The following is a 15,834-nucleotide window of genomic DNA, read 5'->3' as shown; positions in this document are numbered from 1 at the left end:
ATGTGTGGTATATGTGGTGTGTGGTATGTGGGTGGTTTATGTGGTGTATATGATGTGTGGTATGTGCGGTATATGTGGTGTGTGGAGGGGGAGCCTGCCAGGCCCTCCTCCAGCAGCCACAAGGAGGCAGATCTGAGTCTAGGGAAGGGGAGAAGGTTGCAGACTCAAAACCACCTAAGCCAGTGAGATGCTCAGCTGAAGCCCAGCAGTTGCCAGGCAACCATTCCCCCTCCCCAGACTGATACCTGTTCCCCACCCTCGTGGGTGGCCGTCTTTTCCTTCCCTCTCCAGCTAACCAAGGATCTGGTGAGCTCTAGTTCTGACCCCTCCCCCAACGCCTCGCAGTTAAACCCATTTGTTGGGCAAACATCTGCCCCTCCAGGAATGGAGCTGCTGGCTAAGTTGGAACAGAGGAAGGTGTGTCCTGGGGATGGAGGATGTGACTGCCAAGACCTAGAGGAGACAGACAAGAAAGGAAGGATGGGGTCAAAAATCCCTTGAGGGCCACTTCCATGTCTGACATTCCCAGGGTTGCTTGCAACCACCCCCACATTTAATTTCTACAGGGAAGGCTTGCTTTCATCAAACCTATGCTACGTACAGTAAAGTCTGAGGTTCAGAGAGGCATAGCGGCTTGCCCACAGTCACACAGCAAGACAGCACCGAGCTAGGTCCTGAGGTTCTGATGCCCAAGCCCAATGTGGGTTTTGTTCCACCACATTTCTCAGGGCCTCTGTTTCCCCATCTGTCAAGTGAGACCGTAGGAACAGGGGAGAGATGAGAAAAAGGTTTATCTTGCATGCCAGGTCTGACCCATTGTCAGACTTGCCTGACCACTGTGTGGAGAATTCTGACGCTAAGGCTGGGCTCAGTGAAAGAAGTACGGTCATCGATTAGCAATGTCTGTCCTGGCTGAGGCACTGAGGGATGACAGTGCATGTGCTGTGTAAGAGCTGACTTTCTAAGGATCTTACCAGCTCCGACATTTGGGTGCTGGGATGTTAAGCCTCATCGCTAGTGGGCTTGGGCGAGTCCTTGCACAACTCTGAGGCACAGATTCTCACTAGGTCTGCCCTAGGAACAGCTTCCCCTGGGCTCTCCATGAAGGACAAAGCAAGCTGCTCAGCCTCCCTCCACTTGTACCCTCGGTGATGAGTAGCTGTTGCCTAGCAAAGGGATGGGTGGATGGGGGGGAATTGGAGGGGTCTGCACAATCCCAGAACCTGGGCAAACATCTAGCCTATCTCCCACACCCCAGGCATGGGTCTCGAACATCCCGTGCCAGCCCCATGAGAGTCTGCAGCCCTGGGGCCCAGCACCAAGGAACAGAGGGAGACCGGTCTTGCGGGGCCACCCAGCTGAGTTCCAGCCCTGGCTGTGGGAGACAAACTGAAAGGCTTAGGGCACATGGGCACACCCTCAGTTTCTTTGCGTATAACACGGGAGAGAGAATCATCCCAAACTGGTGGAGGCATTGCGTTATGAGGGTGATGGGTGGGAAGGTGCCTTGCAGTCTTAACCCTGGAACCTGCCTCCTCCCTCTGAAGACTCATCTAAAAACTGAGACTGGCTCAGATGTCCCCTGCCCTCCCCAGACATCAAGCCTGAGACCATGCTCTGTCCCTAGTCATCTATTAAAGTTACTGAGCACCCACTGTGTGTCGGGCCTGGTGCTACATTTGCAAACATTAACTCATGGAATCCTCACAACAACCCTGGGGTGCATGAACTAGCTTTATCCCCATTTCACAGATGGGGAAACTGAGGCTCAGAGAGGTCAGGTCACTAGCCCAGGGTCACACAGCCAGGAAGTGGCAGAATCAGGATTTGAACCCAGGCATGTATGACTCCAGAGCCTGTGTTCTTAAACCCCAACCTAACAAGGCCTTCCCTAGATTCCTCTTTGTTCTGTGCGCTCCTCCTACCAGCTGGGCCTCCTCCCTGCCCCCAAGGCCCCTCTGCTTTGCACAGGGACATCAGGGGAGGGCTTTTGAGGGCTTGTGTCTCCCTCCTCCTCTTCCTCAAGATTGTGACTTTGGAGCCCATCCCCTAACAGTGGTGGAGGGGGTTTGAAGTGCCGGAATAACAGCAAAGGGCAGCAGGTCAAGTTTCCTTCCTGTCTTGTCCATAGGGAGGCCATTCCTCAGGCTGTTTGTAGAAACATCTTGGCCTGGCCTGGCACTTGCAGCCCTTCCTGGCACCCTGACCCAGGTGGACAGAGGTCCCCAGCCTGGCAAACAGATGGGAGTTGGGGGAGCTGCAGAGCAGGAGACCAACAGGGACCAGGTAGTGAGACAGGGAAGTGTACAAAAGGATAGGAAGGGGAGAGGTGGCAGTGGGAGTGTGCAGAGGAGAGAGCCACCTGTGAGAGTGGGGTGAGGAAGAAGAGAGAGCACTAGGAAGGGGAGGGGGGGAGGGGAGATGAGCTGTTGAAGAGAGGAGGATGGGGGAAGGATGGGGGCTGCTGGAGAGAGAAGGGGTCTCAGGGTAGTAGACAGGAGAGGAGCTCACAGCAATCCCCCTTGAAGTCACAAGTGCTCACCAACCAGGAGTCAGGGGTAGATTGTTCTACCTCCCAGTGCTGCCCGGGACCCAGGGGCCGAGTGGAAAATCTAATGAGAATTCCAGTCTTGTTGCCAGAGTCCTGGAGACCCCACCTGCCAACCAGCCTTTGCTTAGGCTCCTTGGGGTTCTGGGGACCAGAGCCAGATTTCCTCCATCCCCTTAGCTCCCCACACCCAGTGAGGGCAGGGCTCCCTTGTCCTAGAGAACCACAGGCTCTCCTAGGTAGGGAGAAGGATCTAGGGCTCAGACTCATAGCAAATATCTTCTCCACGACTTCTTTCCAAGTAGATCAGCAGAATCTTCTTGTATGCTTCCCTGCATGGGGAGCTTACTCCCCCCAGGGTGGCCTAATCCCTCCCAGAATAGTTCTAGGAAGTGAGGTTTGAGCTGTATATAACAAATGAGCAGGAGTTAACTAGAAAAAGAAGGGAGAAAATGTGCTCCAAGAAGAAGGAACAACAATGCAAAGGCCCTCTCTGCTGGACAGGCACACAGTGAGTCGAGATCTAAAATCTGAAAGAAGCCCAGGGGGCTGCAAGGAGGGTTTGGTGACGTAAAATGAATCTGGAGAGGGAGCAGGGGCCTTTCCCTGCAGGGTCTTCTAGGCAAAGTGTGGGGTTTAGTCTTTATCCCTGGAGCAATGGGGAGCATGGTGGTTGAACCTGGGGGCAGGGGGATTAGCTGATGGTGTTGGTGTTGGCATTCAGATTTGCATTTCAAGAATATCCTTTAATCTTTTGCATAAAAAATGGACCAAAGAGGGTCAGAACTGCATCAGGGAGTCCAGGGAAGAGGCTACTGCAGTGGTCTGGGGGCAAGATAATGGGGGCTTGGGCTGGGGTCAGGGAGCAATAGGGGTATGCGGAAGCAGCCAGACTGCAGACCCATTAGAGAGTAGAACAGACAGGTCTTGTGTAGGGATGGGGCTGGTGGGGAGAGGAAGTTTGGGGCAAAATTGACTGATGTCAGAACCAACGGCCCTCACTGGTTAGTGTCTCAAAATACTGATTCCTGGGCCCATCCTGGGATGTTTGATTTCAGATCTCTAAGGATGAGGTCCGGAATCTGCATCTTAAACACGTGCTTCTGGGTTATTCCAAGAATCAGTCCATCTGCCACGGGCAATGGCCTAGGGTTTGGGCCACCCTGAGTCCATGCCCTATTGTACAGAGGAAAACACAGGTTCCGGGAGGGGAAAATACTTTTTCAGGACCACACAGGACTGGCAGAGTGGAAATAACTAGCAAGAGGCATCTGATACACAATGCCCATTTGTGGTGTCCTTTCAGCCTGGTGAAGAATCTGGAGCATGCTGTGGGATGGTGAGAAACACAGGCTTTCCTTCATAATGACCTTGGTTCAAATTCTGTCTTCGCCTTTCTGTAGTTGGGTGATGCTGGGCAATTCACATCACCTCTGTTAGCCCTCCGGGTCCTCATCTGTACATGGACACAAAATACGTGCTTCAAAAAAATAGTTGTGGCGTTTGCACCTGCTAATGTGCCCAAGGCACCTGCATGTGCTCAGTAAAGGGAAGCTCTGATTATTAAAGTTTATTCCCACCCTGCCAAGGGCAGCCTCAAGTACATACAGGAAGAGGCAGGAGCAATGTGTGTGTGTGTGTGTGTGTGTGTGTGTGTGTGTGTGTGTGTGTGTGCGCGCGCGCGCGCACGCATGCGTACATATGTACGTGATGGGGGTGTTTTGAAGAGTTGCTTCCCCTGGCCCAAACCCTATCCTCCCCCCTCATGACCTATCACAATGTCTAAAAGCCCACCATTAAGGCCACATTTCCCTGGGCACAATTTTGTTTGGTGCCTTTTTTTAGCACAGGCGACTTTTGCAGTGGAGTAAATAGAGGCCAGGGAGAGGGAAGGGACCTGCAGCACCAAGTCCCAGGGGCGGTAGAGGCAGAATGAGGACCCCAACCCCGGGGAGGCTGCACCACTCACTGGGGGAGGTGGTGGGTGGGTGTGGGAGCGTGTACTCCCCACAGAGCCTGGGGAGGGGGCTGAGTGATGCGCTCTCCATAATCAAGGCGCAATCAGCGCTAATCAGCGTGTTCTTGAAATAGACCCAACTGGATGGGGGAAGCGAGCAGCCGCCTGGGTTTGTATAGCGGCAATCAGAGGGAGGCAATTTTAGATCCGCGGGAAAAACAGCCCTTTGTCCAGGGACTCTGCCGAGCTCTTCGGAGCCCACTGCCGCTTGGAGATAAAAAAACACTGCATGGGGGCTGCAGCTGCCCTGGCCCAGGAAGGGGGGGCGTTCATGCAGTGGGGCCAGCTGCCTCCAGGGTGAAGTCCAAACTCTCTAGCACCTTGGCTGGGCAACTACTATGTGTTGGGTGCATGGACAGCTTCCATTTTCCCCCCTGCTTTCATTTTGCAGGGGGAGGAATGGAGGCTCAGAGATGGTGGGGCTTTGCCCTAGGTCACTGGGCTGGTAAGTGGCAGAGCTGGGGTGGGAATTGAGTCTGTCTGACTCCAAATCTTGTGCCTATTCCTTTTATGGGGTGGGGGGGCACCATCAGGCCCTAGGGGACATTATCTTAGGATAAGCCAATACCCTAATGAAATTCCCAGATCTTGCAAAAATCTCTAGGTTTGCGGATTATTGGTCCCAATTTGCAGATGAGGCAAACTGAGGCTCAGAGAAATGAAGGGACATGCTGAAGGTCACCCAGAGGGTGTGTGAGTGGTAGAACCAGGATCCAAACCCGATCTGTGAAATGCCAGAGCACTTGAAATCACTTGGTTCTGAGCTTCTTCAAAGACCCATCCCCTGCTACCACCTCCAGGAAGCCTTCCCTGCTAACTGTGGGGCCACCATCCTCTCCCCTTTGATTGATGCTTAGTTATCATGGAACTGGGTGGGTATGGCTGGGTAGCAGACTTTGTGGGGTTTTCGGTAACCCAGCATCTTTCCCTCTTCTGTTGGTACCAGTGCCCCGCTGATTTCCGTTTGGGGTGGTAACTCTCAGGCAGAAGGAAAGCTCTCTGACAGGCTGTGAGTGAGGTGGGAAGCGCTCTGGCTCAGGCCTACCCAGCCAGGAGCACAAAGTGTGAAGTGTTTTATCATAAGAGAATACATGAGAAGCGTGCAGGCAGGCCAGGCAGGAGGCCACAGCAGTGGTCCAGGTGATGGTGGATGGTCCAGGGCAGTGGCTGAGACAGAGGAAAGTGGTTGGATTTGAGAGATTTTGAGGAAGAACCAAGGAAACTCACCAACTGATTGAATGTGGGGAGCAAGGAGGATTTCTCACTTGACTAGCAAGCCCTACACTTCAGTCATCCTTGATTCCTCTCATACCCCACTTCTAATCCACTAGGAAATCCTGTGAGTTTACCTTCAAAATATGCCCAGAATCTGATCATGTCTGCCCTTCTCTGTCTCCTCTGGTCCAGCCAGCATCATCTTTCACCTGGATTTTAGCAGTCTCCTACTGGTCTCCTTGCTTCCACCCAAGCCCACCACTGCAGCCAGAAGGTCTTATTAAAACAGAAATTAGGTTACGTCCTTCTGCTCAAAACCCTCATCTCACACCTACACCAGCTTCTCAGGTCCTTTGTCACCTGCCCCCCCCACCTCTCTTACCTCACTTTTAAACTTTCCCATTGCTCACTTTGCTTCAGCCACCAGGGTCTCCTAGCTTCTCTGGGAAAACTGCAGAGAAGCTCTTACCCCAGGGCCTTTGCCCATGCTGCTTCCTTTGCCTGGAACGCTCTTCCCCAGACAGTCACAGGCTCTGTCCCTTGCCTTCTCAGTGAGGCTTTCCCTCACCATCCTATTTAAAATTCCAAACCTAACTCACACTCCCTGTTCCTCCCTATACCCCTGCTCCTTTATTTTTAGCCAGATCATTTATTATCTTCTGGTATACTATATATGTATATATAGTAAACTATATTTACTTTAAAAAATGTTCATTATTTTATCCTCCCACTAGAATGTAAGCTCCTTGAGGGCAGAGTCATAGTGATTGCTAAATCATATTTGCTGAATGAAGGAAGTTGTTGAATGATGGTATCATTTATTGAGACTAGGAGGGACAGACTGGGGGGCATGGGAGTTAGAGGAGACGCATTTAATTGGAAAAATGGAGTTGAGAGGCCCCAACAGACACCCAAAAGATACCCAGAAGACAGTCAGATATACGAGTTCATACCTTGGTTTCCTCATTTGTAAACTGGGCTAATAGTCCCAACTCCCTCAATGGGCATGTGTAGGTAGGAAGGGGGGGTGTCTGTTGAGATAAAAGGAGTGGCAGTAATTAGCACATAGTCAGCCCTCAACCAAGGGTGGCTGCCTTGCATGTCTGCTTTCTTCTCTCCTCAAACAGCTGCAAGAGCTCCCTGCAATGCCTGAAGATGCTGGAACACCCGGACCGCCCAGAAATGTGGAGAATGTGTGGCCCAGAGGGGTCCTGCTCTGTTTGCTTCTCCCTCGTTCTGAGGCCCAGAATCCCCCAGGGGAGACTGGAGCCTGAGGACCGAAGTACTGTCTGCAGTGGCGACACAGCCCCTCCCTCCTCCCACTCATCATTTCTTCCAAACCATATCAGAATCATTTCTCCTTCCCCCTGGGTCTTCATTTGTAACCAACCTCTAAGTGGTGAGGAGAGGATTTTTAAAAATAGCTTTATTGATTTCATTTTTTTGGAATATAAAAATTCTTTGTTAAAGAAAAATTAGATGGTACAGAAAAAAAGGAGAAAATAAAAATCAGCCCAAATTTTATCATCCGGAGATAATCATCCTCTATATTTCAGCGTTTAGCCTTCTCATCTCTGTTCTATATTTTTGTGTCCCAGTGTGTTTGTTGGGGGCAGGAGCTGAGGACGATAGAGGAAGGTAGGGACTGGGGGGAGGCTGGGCAGGTACAAGGTGGCGCCTGGCTGACGGGGCCTGTGTAATTGCTGATATGCAGTCAGGTCAGAACCTACAACCCGGCCCACACGCCCAGTCAGTCACCGAGGGGCTGCCCTGCCCTCCTCATACCTTATCACCATTGCATATTCACCTAACTACGACCCCTAGGAACGAAAATATTTTCACTAATCATTTTTCCTGTTCATTTGGAGCCCTATAAAACAAACGTCATAGAGCCACTGCCTGGTTTAATTCTCAGAATAACCAAATGAGAGAATTCCTGTGATTAGCCCCATTTTGCAGATGAGGAAACTAAGGCCCAAGGAGGCAAAGTGACTTTGTCCAAGGCAGACAGAGAGTTGAGAACTAGGCCAAGGGTCTCCTGATGCTGGTGGGGGCCCTTCTGATGGTTGTCCTGAGAAGAGTGACATAGAAGAACAAGATTCTGTGTCAGCCACACAGAATTATTGCCTCATTTAATTCTCTCAATGTCCCTGCCAGAAGGGCTCTATTCTGTCCATTTGCACAGATGAGGAAACCGCAGAGAGTGAAGTCACTTGCCTAAGGCCACATGGCCACTAGTGGGGAAGTTGAGAACAGAAAGCAGGTGTGTCTGGCTGTTGGGGTAATCCTTCCAATAGGAGCAAGGGATAAGGCAGGGTGAGAAGGGTGAATTGCATCCTTTTGTCAAGGGCAGCCTCTTTGTCCCTCATCTGGGCACCTAGGGAGGGGCCTCTGGACGCGGCAGTCCCTGCTCCAATTCCTGCCTCACTACTCAGAGCTCAGACCATGGGGAGGGGGCTTGGTTTTAGTTGCAGCGCCACCTGGTGGCTGACATGCTGCCACCAGAGTCTGCCTGAGCCCAGGCCTCCAGGCGGGAGGGCGGTGATGAGGGGAGGGAGGCCCAGGGCCCAATTTTCCTAGAGACCCGGGGCCACCCCAGTAGCCACCTGGTACAGAGAAAAAAACAAGGACTCTGGGTTTGATAGACCTGGCTTTGAATTCCAGCTCAGTCTATGTGACCTCGCGTAAGTTCCTCCCTTACCTCTCTGAGCCTGTTTCCATGTCTGTAAAATGGGAATAAATCAGAGTTGCAGCAGTTGTGTTCATTATGGAAAATACCCGAACCTGCCCCAGGTGCATGGCAGGTACTGAATAAATACTTTAGGTGATCAATGATAACTTGCCTGTGCTCTACTTCCTCTGTCCCCTCTCTCCATCATCCATAGATCAGGTCCAGACCTCTCTCCTGGGCCCAAGCTCCTGCTCAGATTGGGCTCCCAGAGCCTGCTCATTCCAGAAATGGTTGGCTTTGGGAAGATATTCAAAAGGAAGGTAGAGGAAATTCCACGGAGAATAAGAAAAGCCAAGCGTTGGCTGGTTGGCACACCCAGGTGCGGGATCTCCAGAAGAGCCAAGCCTGCTCCACTCTTGTGAGGTCAAGGTCATGGAGTCCTGTGCCCAGGTGCAGCTTGCCTGCTGCCTCCTGAGGTTTGCAGCTCGGGCTGGGCATCCCCATCGCTGCCAGGCAGGCCCTCCTGGTCCTTATTCCCATTCACCTCAGCTCCACTGTCCATGCAACACCTCTAAGAGCATTTCCAAGCTCCCCTCGTCCCCTCTTTCACTTTCCTCAAGGCTACATCCTGCAGGGTGCTCCTCAGATACTTGCTTCCCGCAGTGACCCTAAGTACCCCTGGAACTCTGCATGGGTCCAGTGCCCCCCAGTAATGACCAAGGGCTCTGATATATTTTTACAGCTCTTGATGGCCCCCAGCAACTCTGAAGTTCCTCCCCAACAATCCTTCATTTTTCCCAATGGTCCTGAGCTCCCATACCCACCCTCCAGTACACTCTTCATAACTCCTTAAGGGCTCTGTCTCACTGATGACTCCACGTAATTCTGGCCCCTCACTCAGGACCTCTCAGTCTCTCCTGCAGGTCTCCAGGGTTCCCACAGTCCTTTCCGCTCTCAAACATCCCTTTGTCTATCTCAGGAACCCCAGTGACCTTCTATCATTTCTGGGATACCAAGGAGGCTTCCAGAGGTCCCTAGTGTCCAAAAGATTATTCACAGCTCCTAGAGACTTTCTGACCTTCTCCACCTGGCCTCCACCATCTGTTTCTCCATGGCCTGTAATGATTCATCAGTGCTGATGGCTGTGGTGGCCCTTGGAGGCTCCCAAAGTGGTCTGTGGAAAGTGCATGGGCCTTGGAGCCAGAACCCCATGGGGCCGCTACCACAGCTCTGCTATTAACCAGCTCTGGGACCTTGGACAGCTGATTCTACTTCTCTGATTCTATTTCTTTATTGGGAGAATATGAACACCTTGCCAATCCACAAAGTGATTGGGGGCAAGATAATACGCAAGAAGGGACCCACCATGGTTTTCAGCACTGAGTGGGTCTTCAGAGCCTGTTGATTCCCTTTTCCGTGGCTCCCACTCCAGGGCAAGCCAAGCACTTGTTCATTGAAGGCCCTGTGCCGTGGAGCACCCACTCTGTGCCATGACTTACACCAGATGCCATCTCTGATGGGCACAGTGTTACCTAACCCCCTCGCTCTGAGAAAATGGGGAGAGGCCACCCTCACAGCTGGTGAAGTTGCACAAGGGGTTGTAAAAGCAGACCAGGGATGGAGAGGATTCTAGTTTCCACCATATTTGCCCAAAAACATTTTTCTGCCTCTACCTTTGCTCAGGCCATTCCCTCATCTCAAATGCTCTTCCCTGCTTGGTGAAATCTTCCCATCCCTCAAGGTGCAGCTCAAGTCCCACATCCTTGGTTAGGTGGTTGGGTCCCTGGGCTCTATTTAGACCCAGCAAACCTTGGTCCAGCCCAGCTTCTCCACCTTCCAGGAGATATATCGTATTTTGGGGGGACAAATTATTTAGTCTCTAAACTTTAGTTCCTCCATATGAAAAATGGGATTAATAACACTTTCCTCTTAGATTTGTCATAAGGTTCTGATGAGGTAATGCAGGTGTGACACCTGGAACACAGTAGGTGCTCAGTAAACAGTTCTTTCCCTCTGCTTGGCACTCCCTGAGCACTCGGTCCCTGGCACATTCTGCCCCGTAGTTTCTCATGGAGGTGGTTCTGACACGTCAGCTGGCCCTTCAGAAGCTCTGAGTAAAGTGCATGTGTATCCCCCCCCTCACGACAAAGTGGATCTTATTCAGAAGTGAGAGGCAGAGAAGGCCAAGAGTTGGCAACAGATTGACTTTGCTCCCTAATGGGTAGCAAGGTGCCCAGGTCAAGGCCCCATTTGATTTTTAACAGCCTGAGAAGATGCGAGGGCTTCTAGGGGAATCTTGAGCCAGCTATATTTCTTCCCTGGGTCTCATTTTCTTCACCTTCCTCCCAATGGCTAAGCTAAGGCCCAGAAAAGTGGACAAACTTGCCCAGGGCCACACCGCAGAGCTCAAACTGGCTGGAGAAGGCTGAGACTAGGAAGGAAGAATGGCTTCTGCATGCATTTATGCCTGTCCAGAGGAGTGGAGATACCTGTCCTCTTGACCTAGAAGAGCAAAAACATTCAAGGAAAGGCACTGTTCCACTTGTCTCAATATCCTTAGTTCTAGGTCCAGGCATGAAGCATGATGGGTACGCAGTAAAAGCCTGCTGAATGCATGACCTTTTTCAAAATTTGCAGCCATCCGCAGAAAGTGTCAGCTCTTTGGTGCCTGATTCCCATTCCTCCCCCACCCCGCCCAAAATCAGAGGAAAATCTCCTAGGTCTGAAGCAGCCTTTGACTTCACTTCCAAGGCTCCCCTCTGCTCTGGTTATTTGCAGTGCCTAATAGAGCTGGGCTGCAGAGTCATATCCGGCCAGCAGGGTCACTAGCACATACTGAAGCCTACAGGGTCTACTGCTTAAAAAAAAATGCCATAGGTTACCAATTCAGTAAGCTTAAGCATCCACCAATCAGATTTCCTGGGAATGAGGGAGACCCACATTTCTGTGACCCAGCCTCTTTGTGTCTTGATGCTTTGTACCACTTTTAGACACAGGAGGGAATAGTGGCAGACAGGTGACCAATCCCTGTGGCTCTATGAAGTTGTAAAGTTCTCAGGGACCCTCTGGGGTCAGAGATTTTCTGAACCTGGAACTCTGTGGGGCGCCTTCCCTATGAGCAGATGTTACCACCTCAGAGAGCACGAGAGGCCAAGACAGTTTCTGGTGGATCCTGAGATCAGGGATTTGAAGTAGAAAAGTCAACCACACAGGAATGAACAGATGCTGCACGTAGATGATGGTTCTGTTCCATGGACTGGCAGGACAAAACATGCTCTGTGGTCCCAGGCAACTCTTTGGAAATCCCAGATGTAGATTTAGAGATCTTTGCCTAAGTTCTAAGCAATGCTACACTTTTAGAGCTTGGGCACTATTCATTCAGGATGATAATAACCAGTGTGAATACAAAACTCTACCAATCCTAGTGAGCTCACGGGATCTTCACAATCACCCCGAGTTTGAAACAGGAGCTACTATCTTCTTTGTAGAGATGAGAGAATTGAGGCTGGCAAGGTTGGATCCTGGAGCCCGAACCAGGACTGCACGCTTCCAATCTCCATGTCTTTCCACCCCACCTTGTCTGCCTCAGACATGCAGGTCTGCCTAGCAGGGCGAGCCCATGAGCTTTGCGGTAGCCACCACAGCCATGACGGGGCAGCTGCTGCCTTCTTTGGGCCTCACAGCATGAAACACAGTAAGGCAGAGTGATTAAGAGACTGGGCTTTGAGTTCAGACAGACCTGATTTCTCTGTGCCCCAATCTCTCCTACCTGCAAAGTGGGGGAAGTAATAAGTAAAATGGGGAGGTGCCTGCTTTATGAGATTGTTTTGAAGAGTAAAGAGACAACTTCTGTTGAACACCTACAACATAGCAGACATTGCATGTGTGCTGAGCACGTGGAAAGAGAGGAAGTGTGGGCTCCTGCAACACGCCTGGGTGCTTCTAATTTGTAATCCTGAGTTGAAACTGCCACCTCCAAGCATGGAACCAAGAGGGTTTTGCAGGTATATCATGCAGGTGATAAAACACAGGAAGGACAACTCAAGAACATCACTCTGCTAGGAACGGCCACATATAGTTTGTTCATTCCTTTAATTTTTAAAAATGAGTAAGCAGACAATTGTGTGCCCTTTGAATACCCGATAAAAACGTTCATTATGTAAAACAGTACAACCTTTTTCATTTTTTAATAATTCTGTAAATATCTCAGAAAGGATGTATTGTTTCTAATGAATATCAAAAAAGTCACCACAATGACATTTCCCCTGCCCCCACGTTTCCCTCCCCGTCCCGCCCCAAGTTGCCCAAATACTAGTAGGAAATTACAAAAAACCAAGAGCAAAAGCCCTCCCTCCGCCCTGCCCCATGAGTAGTGTTAAGTGAGTGAAATGTTAAGTGCCACAGGTACAATGCAGTGCATCCCGTCCCTAGCGAGGCTTCAGAGCTGTAGATGGAGAACCGGTAGCAGCAGCAGTGGGGAGTCTCCCTCCCCAGGACCTGGTGGGAGAAGAGTAGACAAGGACAGACACAGCAGAAGGCTCAGCATGAGGCCCGATCCTCCTGGGTCCACTTCCTGGGTCCACCAGGTCCGACAGCTCACGGAGAGCCAGGCAGGCCTGGGCAGTGTGTGCAAAAGGGGGCCCAGAACCGGGCATCCCAGCCTGCCTGGGGCGGCGGGGGGGCACTGGGCATCCCTTCTAGCAAACTTGGTCTTCAGATGGGGGCTGGCCAGACCAGAGAAGCTGTCAGTTCGGAAAGTTTCAGGTGAATCAAACATGTGGGCTCCTTATAGGAAACTGAAGCCTTGGTTTGGTGAAAGCTCCTGTTTCCACCAAATAAAACTGGAGACGTAAAGGAAAAGGATAAAGAATGCACTTTCCCTGTCCCCAAATAACTCAGAATCTAAGACAAAGGGCTGATGAAATCTGATTAGAGAGAGAAGTGGGGCAGAGGGATCTGAGGCAGCACCAGCCTTGGCCCCACCAGCCCCTGGCCTGCACAGAGGGAGGGCTGGGAGCCCAGTTCTTCCCTCCAGTGTGAGTGCTGAGGCTTCTCAGTCCCCCTGGCGAGAGATGCAGGTGGAATGGCTCCCCAAAAAGGGGTCGGGAGAGAAGGTTCTGCTGGTGATCAGAAGGATGGGGAGGGCTAAGAGGCGGCAGGAAGGCGGGAGAGTGTGGAGGGCAGAGGACAGTAAGAGAGAGGAGAGGCGGCAGGCAGATGAAGAAGGGCCCAGGGCACAAAACCAGGCTGCAGGCCCTACTGGGGCTCCTTCCCCCGGGAAGCTGGTAGAAGGTCCTAGACACAGATGGTGGCTGGGGCAGTGGCAATGGCAGGACAGACAGCTGCCGTGGAATGGCGGCTGCTTCCTGACCCCGAAAACCAGCACGCAGGTGACTCCAGCCAGCCCCATGAAGACAGAGAGGCAGGAATGACAGGGCGAGCAGATGGACAGGAGGGGCCCTGTCACGGGGGCTGAGGACCTGGCCAGACTCCAGAGAATGGAGCCCCTCACAGATGCATCAACCTGGAGTTTAAGGGGAAAACACCACATCATTTCCATGACAAACTTGATTTTAAATAAGCAGGGGGAGGCTTCAGAACAATTAAAGGTCAAGGTCAAGGTCAGGCCTGCCGGCCAGCAGCCACCACCCACCACCCAACAAGCCATACCAAGAGAATCCCCAAGAGACCTGCCCAGGTCAGGAAGGACCTCAGAGATCACTGGATCCATCCCTCCCCATTTGGGAAACAGGAAAACTGAGGCCCAGGGAGGGGATGGGAGCACCCAAGGTCACTTAGTGGGATCAGGGCAGAAAGATCACTTTCTCTTCTCTGACACAGCCTTGCTGTCTGCAAACCCACTGCTAAGAGGTTGGGGATGGCAAAGGCAGGATTTGAAGGCAAAGCCTTCCCCGGGGGCATGGAGGAGGGGCAGCTGCAATGGTCAGGGAGGAACATGGGACATGGAGCGGTCAGCTAAAAGGCTGACAGAGATCAGGCATCACTCCCACCCCACCTGCCCCACAGCCCAAGTATAAAAGTTTGACCATATGATACAACTTCTCCCTAACCCCTAGAAAACACTGGTTAAAACCGTCCTAGCACGGAAGATTCTGCTAGTCCCTGTACAGTATTATCTCTTCATAATGTTACTTACATGATAACTGGGGGCAAGGAGGGGAATGGGACTTTAAACCAGAGTGTACACGGCCACCTTAAAATTAACTTGTTAATAAATCCTGTGCAAAACGAGCAAGCCTCTATCATTAGGGGAAGTATGTGTCTCAGGTATTCATTTATACACATGGGGTCGGGGGAGGGAAGGAAGGAGAGGCATCCGAGGTGGCAGGTGTGGCTCAGAAGTGTGTCTCCTTCTCTGTGATGGCTGCAATGGTCCCATCGCCCTTGAGTTTGGCGTCACAGTCATTAACCGTCACCGTCCGTGGGCCTGCCCCAAGCTTGCCCCGCATTTTCAGATCAGCGCTGGGGATGGTCAACTTCCGGAATTTCTATGTGATTGGAGAGGAGAAGAATGGTCTGAGAGGGACTGCCAGGGTCCGGGCGCCTGGCTTGGCCTCTCCCAACTGAACGGGTGGACACTGCAGGCCACAGAGACATTGAGACCACGATCGGAGCCTCTGCGCTGTTACTTAGAGCTCTGTTCTGCATGATGAACTGACCTCCCTGGGTCTGTTTCCTCCTCTGGAAAATGGGGACAACAGAGGTACCTACTCCTGGGGTTTGCTGAGGAGTGAGGAGATGACTTGCAGAAGGGCTTAGCATTGTCCCTGGCCTACTGCGGGTGTAATTGAGGCTGACTGCCTCACCACCCCCCCTCCAGTGGAGACAGAGCAGCTGGGCTTTGATTGCTTGGCCACTCACTAGCTCTGTTAGGCAACTCACCTAACCTCTAGGAGCTGCGTTTTCCTCTTCTGTGGACTGGGAGGACATAGCGGCCTGAGAGGGGTGTTGCAGGAGTGAGCTATGGTAACCTCTAGGACTGTTTCTGTGATTGCTGGATAAATGGGTGTGTTTCCCACAAAAAGGGTGTCATCATGGGGCCACTGTCCAGGGGAACATGCGGTGTGTGGCGCATGCTCCTTGGCCATGCATGAAGATGGAAACGTTGGCACAGCCATGGTGGCCCCATGCCACCTTGCAAAGTGGCCAGCCTTGGGCTGGGCACGGATGGTGTGGCTGTCATCCCTACTCTACCAAGGAGGGAGCAGAAGTCACAGGCAGACTCCTGATGAAGGCTTCTGCTGCCACGGTGCTGGCTAGAGCCCCACATCTCAGGTTCATATATACCCCACAGGGTCCATCAGGGGAAGGCACTAGACCAGGATTTGGAAGGTCCTTTCTGGGCATAAACCCTTTCCCGGG

The 15,834-nt window shown here is 51.9% G+C and overlaps 1 protein-coding gene across 2 annotated transcripts in view; it reads right to left on the bottom strand.

Moving 5' to 3' along the window:
* Window positions 1-12,524: 12,524 nt before the first annotated feature.
* SLC6A11 (solute carrier family 6 member 11) overlaps window positions 12,525-15,834 on the bottom strand; it is a 134,935-nt gene continuing 131,625 nt past the window's right edge. For both annotated transcript variants that reach the window (XM_073901646.1, XM_025885250.2), the window contains one exon: window positions 12,525-14,960. In XM_073901646.1, coding sequence (XP_073757747.1) covers window positions 14,808-14,960 — 153 coding nt within the window. In that variant the 3' untranslated portion in view covers window positions 12,525-14,807. The remainder of the gene's footprint in view (window positions 14,961-15,834) is intronic.

Source organism: Callorhinus ursinus, unplaced genomic scaffold, assembly GCF_003265705.2.
Source record: "Callorhinus ursinus isolate GAN/ISIS: 27379988/994484 unplaced genomic scaffold, GSC_fseal_2.0 scaffold15, whole genome shotgun sequence".
Taxonomy (NCBI): Eukaryota; Metazoa; Chordata; class Mammalia; order Carnivora; family Otariidae; genus Callorhinus; species Callorhinus ursinus.
Note: the sequence above shows the minus strand (reverse complement) of the source record. Positions and strands in the feature narration are given on the sequence as shown.